This window comes from Anolis carolinensis, chromosome 5 (assembly GCF_035594765.1).
Source record: "Anolis carolinensis isolate JA03-04 chromosome 5, rAnoCar3.1.pri, whole genome shotgun sequence".
In the NCBI taxonomy this organism is placed as follows: Eukaryota; Metazoa; Chordata; class Lepidosauria; order Squamata; family Dactyloidae; genus Anolis; species Anolis carolinensis.
In genome coordinates this window covers 91,376,374-91,384,359 of record NC_085845.1, presented here as the reverse complement: position 1 = coordinate 91,384,359, position 7,986 = coordinate 91,376,374, and the positions used below count along the sequence as shown (strand labels likewise).

Sequence of the window (7,986 nt, the reverse complement as noted above, 5' to 3'; positions counted from 1 at the left end):
AAGTGTTGCTCGTTTTGACTATTGTGCTCAGGGTTTAGTTTTAAGCACTATAAAAACAATGAACTGGATAATGAAACATCTCATACTATAAAGAATACACAGTCTAAGGACCTTATCACATTAGGAAATATTCTGTTTCTGAGACTGTTTGAGAATGATTTTTTGTTGTGGTAATCTCTGAGCGGTTAGACTCAATTTAACCCTCTCTGGGGGAGATTCCACCAAAATCAGCAGAGTAGCAAAAACAAAGCTTTCAAATGCAACAGTTACTTACACTGGCGAGCAAGAGAAGCCTTTTTAGGATTGCAATGGACTGCAGAGTCTCAATAAAAGTTCAAAAAGTATTTATTCAGGTAAAAGGAACTCCATTGTAGATAGAAAGCCTTGGGAGCTGTCTAGATTACTATAGACTGGATTCTAAGGAAAAATAAGTAAGGAAAAATAACAAACATCTACATAGTTACATCTTGCCAGGAGAGATGGCAGGATGCTGCTTGTTAGTTTGAAGAACAAAGGGAGAGGAGAGAAAACCAAAAATGGTCCCAACCGCATGGTCCAGTTTATTGGGGCCATAAAAGACACTCTGACCAATTGGGAGTTAGTGTCCCTAAAGATTCACATTTCTACCAACTTCAAAGTAAGGGACGTGACGTAAACAGGATAGAGTGAAACACAGTAAAGCCTGTCTAGGCATGCTTTGGAAACAGGGAAAGGATTCCCTCAATCTAACTCTATCATCTATCTAACTACATTTGGACTTGAGTAGTCCAGGATGATTTCCCAACATTTTTAACGGGTCCCATCATATGACGTTTGCCCCATCCCATCAGTATTCCATCAGAATCCATCTGCTAAGCATCCCAGAAATGGATTGTTTGTAGGCAGAATTCTAATCGTGTTTTTTGAAATACTACAGATTCTTCAGTTGTCGAAGCACTGTTTTTGTGTGTGATAGAAAAATCTGTATGCATCCCTTTAGCAATGATATGACTTGTCATCCATAGGTAGAGTCTCATGACCACAGACTTTTCATGATGGAAGCAGCTGCCATTTCTATTTTGGACGTCAAAGGGGAAAGATCTCCAGGATTACTGAAATTGCTAATTGCTGTTTTACCTCATTATCTTCTAAAAATGTTTTTATCATCATCTGTGCAAGTTCTTCCTTCCATTGCATCTGTATGTGTAAAAGAATGTGAATATTTTAAATAACTTTAATTAGTAGTAGTTTGGGTCTTCAAGGCTACATCAATGTGCAATCTTAGAAAAAAACTTTTTTAAAGATAATAATAATAAACCAGGAAATCAGAAGACATCTACTTCGTGGGAGGAGAGCAATGGCCAACCTTGATAATATAGTGTAAAGCAGAGACATCACACTGGCAACGAAGGCCCGCATAGTTAAAGCAATGGTATTCCCCGTAGTAACCTATGAATGCAAGAGCTGGACCATAAGGAAGACTGAGCGAAGGAAGATAGATGCTTTTGAACTTTGGTGCTGGAGGAAAATCCTGAGAGTGCCTTGGACCACAAGAAGATCCAACCAGTGCATACTCCAGGAAATAATGCCCGACTGCTCACTGGAGGGAAGGATATTAGAGGCAAAGATGAAGTATTTTGGCCACATCATGAGAAGACAGAAAAGCTTGGAGAAGATAATGATGCTGGGGAAAATGGAAGGAAAAAGGAAGAGGGGCTGACCAAGTGCAAGATGGATGGATGGTATCCTTGAAGTGACTGGCTTGACCTTGAAGGAACTGGGGGCGGTGACGGCCGACAGGGAGCTCTGGCGTGGACTGGTCCATGAGGTCACGAAGAGTCGGAAACAACCGAGTGACTGAATAATAATAATCATCATCATCATCCGCATCATCCGAAAATACATCACACAGTCCTAGACACTTGGGAAGTGTTTGACTTGTGATTTTGAGATACGAAGTCCAGCATGTCTATCTTGTTTGCTGTGTCATACAATATAATAATAATAATAATAATAATAATAATAATAATAATAATAATATCCTGAAGAAGGAGACAGAAGGCCTGATCCTTGCAGCCCAGGAGCAAGCCATCAGAACAAATGCAATTAAGGCCAAGATCGAAAAATCAGCTGACGACCCAAAATGCAGACTACAAACAGAGACACAACTATGTGGCCCAAATGATTCATTGGAACTTATGCCTCAAGTACCACCTCCCAGCAGTAAAGAACTGGTGGGATCACAAACCTGCAAAGATAATGGAAAATGAGCACGCAAAGATACTGTGGGACTTCAGAATCCAGACTGACAAAGTTCTGGAACACAAGACATCAGACATCACAGTTGTGGAAAAGAAAAAGGTTTGGATCATTGATGTTGCCATCCCAGGTGACAGTCACATTGACGAAAAACAACAGGAAAAACTCAGCCGCTATCAGGACCTCAAGATAGAACTTCAAAGATTCTGGCAGAAACCAGTGCAGGTGGTTCTGATGGTGATGGGCACACTGGGTGCTGTCCCAAAAGATCTCAGCCGGCATTTGGAAACAATAGACATTGACAAAATTACGATCTGCCAACTGCAAAAGGCCACCTTACTGGGATCTGCGCGCATCATCCAAAAATACATCACACAGTCCTAGACACTGGGGAAGTGTTCAACTTGTGATTTTGTGATACGAAACCAGCATATCTATCTTGTTTGCTGTGTCATAAAATAATAATAATAATAATAATAATAGAGTGATGTAGGGGGTGTTTTGAATGGTTTGGGACGAGCCAGCCTTCTGGCAGTATTTTTAAATCATAAGAATCTCAATACAGTATGCATCCAGTCCTAAAAAAATGGGATGCATACTGATATAAATTGATTCTATCCCAATGTGATAAGTTCTTAAATGCTCTTCTGCTGTTCTTTTGGCCTCAACTAAACAAAAAGAATGTCATTTATTTATTTTTAAAATAACACAGAGAAGAGAATTCATCCTAGCTCATGACACCAGAAGTTTTAAGTGTGGTGCAGATTAATCACTTCGGAAAAGTTATGCTTTGGAACGCAGAGCCCCAATTTACAAGCTGCAATGCTGGGAGATTTGGAAACTGCGATCCAAAAAAAGACACTTTCCCTGAGTTCTGGTGTTGGACAGGCTACAGATCTTCATCCTGCTGCAGCTACTGCTACTGTTTGTGTGGGAGTGTACAACAGCAGCCGAACTTCTGTCTCTTGTTTCTGCTCCTCCTTCCCTTTGATAAAGAGATCCGATTGGTTTGCCTCGGAGCCACTGGGGAGCATAAGGCCCCCAGTCTCTTGCCATTTCGGTTGTTGCATTTCACAGGGATCCTGTTTCATAAATTTAGCCGCAGGTTTTCTGCCTCTGTGTGTGTGTGTGTTTCTTTCTTTCTTTTAAAGCACTTGGGAAACTTTAGCATCCAGATTGCAGCCTGCTGCATTCCACTCTTTCTCTCTCTTTCTCATCCATCATGTTGCAAACCCTGCTGCTCTGCTTGCTTGCTCTCCTCTGCCTGGGAAGTTTGCTCCGTCCAGGTTTGGGCTGTCAGCTGCCCTCGGACTGGAGACCCCTGAGCGAAAGCTGTCGGGCTGAGCTGGCAGAAATCATCGTCTATGCCAAGGTTTTGGCCCTGCACCAGGATATGTACAGCATGTACAACTACTTGCCCTGGCAGTACGAAGCTACCGATGGAGGGCTCTTTTACTCAGCCGAGATTGAGATGTTATGCGACCAGGCCTGGGGAAGCATGCTGGAAGTCCCTGCTGGGTCCAGGCTGAATTTGACAGGGCTGGGGTATTTCTCTTGCCATTCTCACACCGTCATGCAGGATTATGCTTACTTCTTCTTCCTCAGGTGAGTACATCAACCGGACTCAGCACAAACACATGCACATGTGTCACAGCTTGAAAAAGTTCCTTTTTCTTTTTTGACTCCAGCTCCCTGGATGCCCAGAGTGCATGGCCATTCCGAACTCTGATGTGTGTTTCAAAATAATACTCATGTGGTTTGAGGTCACACAAAATATTGAACATTCACATAGATTTTAGTAATGAGAATATTTTATATGCTTTTTGTACTCAGTCATTTTTACAAATAACATTTTTACAAATATGCAACAACAGCCCTTCAAATATGATTGTACTATAATAAGTGAAAGGATGTCCTAAGGAAAAAGGAGCGGACTTGTTTTTTGCTGCCCTGGAAACGAAGACTTGGAGCAATGGGTTCAAATTATACCGTGTTTCCCCCAAAATAAGACAGTGTCTTATATTAATTTTTGCTTCCAAAGATGCTCTAGGTCATATTTTCAGGGGATGTCTTATTTTTCCATGAAGAAGAATTCACATTTATTGTTGAACATTAGGTGTAGTGGAAAAAATAATCATAATTACCATTAAGGTAAAGGTAAAGGTTTCCCCTGACGTTAAGTCCAGTCATGTCCGACTCAGGGGGTTGGTGCTCATCTCCATTTCTAAGCCGAAGAGCCGGCATTGTCCAGAGACACCTCCAAGGTCATGTGGCCGGCATGACTGCATGGAGTGCCGTTACCTTCCCGCCGGAGCGGTACGTATTGGTCTATTCACATTGGCAAGTTTTCGAACTGCTAGGTTGGCAGGAGCTGGAGCTAACAGCAGCCGCTCCGGCCGCTCCAGGGGTTTGAACCTGGGACCTTTCGGTCTCCAGCTCAGTGCTTTAACGCACTTTGCCACTGGGGCTCCATTTATAATTAACATTACAATAATAATAATAATAATAATAATAATAATAATAAATTAATAATTATTGTAATTACCATGACAATAATAATAATAATTTATTTGTTTGACCAATCGTATGACCATTTCAAAGTGCAACATAAATAAAAACAAGGCAAAAAGGATGGGAGGACAGCAGCTGACCTTCTGGTATGTACCGATCCTGCATGCTCTGGTGTTCTGTTCGGCGGGCATGCTTCCAAACAAAAACTTTGCTAGGTCTTGCTTTCAGGGGAGGCCTTATATTTAGCAATTCAGCAAAACCTCTACTAGGTCTTATTTTCTGGGCATATCTTATTTTAGGGGAAACAGGGTAGGAAAGGATATTCCATCTGCATGTTAGGAAGATCTTCCTGACTGTAAGAGCTGTTCAACAGTGGAACTCTTTGCCTCAGAGTGTGGTGAAAGCTCCTTCCCTGGAAGCTTTTAAACAGAGGCCGGATGACCATGTGTCGGGGGTACTTTGTGCCTTTCCTGCATGGCAGGGGATTGGACTAGATGAGACATGTGGTCTCTTCCAACTCTAATATTCTATGATTCTACAGTTCCTGGCATCTGTATAAAAATAAATAAAGCTTTATTTATATACTGCCCAATCTCCTCAGGGGACTCAGGGCTGTTTCCAACATGATAAAAACAATATCTAGTATTGTACTAGAAAGTTTAAATAGGAGCCTCCAGTGGTGCAGAGTGTTAAAGCACTGAGCTGCTGAACTTGCAGACCGAAAGGTCGCAGATTCAAATCCAGGGAGCGGAGTGAGCACCCGCTGTTAGCCCTAGCTTCTGCCAGCCTAGCATTTCGAAAACATGCCAATGTGAGTAGATCAATAGGTACTGCTCTGGCGGAAAGGTAATGGCACTCCATGAAGTCATGCTGGCCACATGACCTTGGAAGTGTCTACGTGCAATGCCGGATCTTCATCTTAGAAATGGAAATAAGCACCAACCCCCAGAGTCGGACACGACCGGACTTACGTCAGGGGAAAACCCTTAACTTTACCCTAGAAAGTTTACATTCTAGATTAAACACTGTCTCTTTCTGACAAGAGATAGTTTTATTTGCTGTTGTGCTTCCACTCAAGAAAAAGAGTGAGCATAATACACTATTTTTTTCTGCTAAGGAGAGTGCACATTTGGAAGCGGTTTTGTGGTTTGTGTGTCTTTAATTGGTGCCAGTTTCCATAAGTCATCAAAGAGCCATTCCAATGTAACATTTCAATAATTTGGGATGACTTCTGGAAATTCATGCACAGATGCCAGGAGATTCAAGACTTATATCAAAATGAGATGGTTTGGTAAGAGTTTGATTCAAACCGGAAAGTAAAGTCCTGATTTTAGAACATACTGTTCTACTGCGAGTTATGTTAATAGCACAAATGGTTTCATTTGTGATGATTATCTGTAAAGGAGGTCAGGGTGGCCTTTTTAAAATAGCTGTATACAACAGGGGAAGAATTGGCTCTCCAGATATTCTGCATTCCAACTCCCAGAATCTGAGTCAACATGGCCAATGGCAAGGCATTATGAAAGGTGTCATTCAAAACATTTCAAGAGCCAATGATTCTCTATAGTAGATAGCAGGGTAAATGCCACATCTTTTCACCTCTCTCACCTGTCTGTATTTAAACTAGACAACTGTTCAGAATGCTATCTGAACATTGCATTAAAAAAATCTTTTGCAAGCAATCTTTTCTATTGCTCCTATTCCTACACAAAGTTCTGGATCCAAGGTGCAATTTCACCATGACAGCAAAAAAAGAGTAAATCTAACGAACTCAGTGGAGCTTAAGCCCAAGCAGAACTTAGAGAGTTACTATTAAGAAGAATGAGTCAAATGCTCATTGAAACTATCCATAACAGAGCAGTGATAGGATGAAACTCTGTGTCGCAGAATAATTTCCCAAATAAATGAATACAAGATTTTAGCTGTCGGTATCTATGAAGCATTATTTAGCAACATTAATGTTTCAGTTCAGAGACATTCTCAGGAAATAAATATGTTCTTTAATTATAGCTTTTAAAAGTACGGATATAAGCTTTTTAAAAGTTAGAATGGGAAACTATTGTCACTATCCTGGCACCTACTAAAGCAACTTTCAGAGCTTTTGAAAACAGAACCCCCACTTTTATTGAAATCACCACTGCACTGACATGGGAGGGCATAGTTTTAACTGACATGGGAGCCCTTGTGCATTCTTTACTTCATCTTTTTGGCTGCAAATAGCCAATAAGTCCCTCTAGGAAGCACAAATTCCATTGCTGCCCCTGATCTATTTTAAGCACATGGAGACTTTTTTCCATACCTCAAATCAGGAAGTGATTAAACAGTAACTGTGTTTTTTTGGGAGTGAAATCTCCTCCACTGAAAAACAGGTCAAGGGGAAGATGGGGCAAAACAATGTTTTGCATCCCGTAGAGCAGTGGTTCTCAACCTGGGGTCCACAGATGTTTTTGGCCTACATCTCCCAGAAATCCCAGCCAGTTTACCAGCTGTTAGGATTTCTGGGTGTTGAAGGCCAAAAACATCTGGGGACTCCAGATTGAGAACCACTGTCTTAGAGGATATCATCATCATCATCATCATCATCATTATCATCATCATCATCATCTGCAAATAGGAATCAGATATAGGGCACAGGCCACAGTGCAACCATGTTAGTGAACCACATGTTACATGCATGCCAGATTACGCTCACCCTTGTATTAAAGATTGACGAAGCTGAGGAAGGAGATAAAAGTACACAGCTCAAATTCTTTTAGTAAATGTGCAACTTTACCATTCCTGTAGTCTCATCCTTTTTGGTGCATTTCAGCTGATAGAAAACTACTTGTCTGGGATGAAGAAGCTCTGGAGTGGCACATTGGGGGTGTGTGGGTCTGACATCAATGGGACAGTTAATCAAGTCCAAGTTTTAGTCCAAACTTTAAAGCAATTCTCTAGTTCCAAATCAAGTGTAGGACTGTGGGTAGCTCCTTAGGGCAGGATCAACACCCTGCAGTGGCCAAGACGCAACGATCCTAAAATATAAACCACCTTCAATTACAGTGTTCCCTCACTACTTTGTGGTTTGCTTTTTGTGGATTCATTGCTTCGCAGTTTTTCAATAAACTCTAAAAGACTATTATAAATCATAAAAAATTACAATTTACAGCCTAAGGAAGGGAGGAAGGAGAAGCCAAAGGGAGAGAAAAGGAGCCCAAGCGGCAACGGGAGGAGAAGGAGGCGATTTATCAACACACG

General features: G+C 41.4%; 1 protein-coding gene across 1 annotated transcript in view; it reads left to right on the top strand.

The window, feature by feature from the left end:
* Positions 1–3,285: 3,285 nt before the first annotated feature.
* Positions 3,286–7,986, top strand: part of ccdc3 (coiled-coil domain containing 3) — an 83,569-nt gene continuing 78,868 nt past the window's right edge. The window contains exon 1 of the mRNA XM_003226132.4: positions 3,286–3,843. Coding sequence (XP_003226180.1) covers positions 3,461–3,843 — 383 coding nt within the window. The 5' untranslated portion in view covers positions 3,286–3,460. The remainder of the gene's footprint in view (positions 3,844–7,986) is intronic.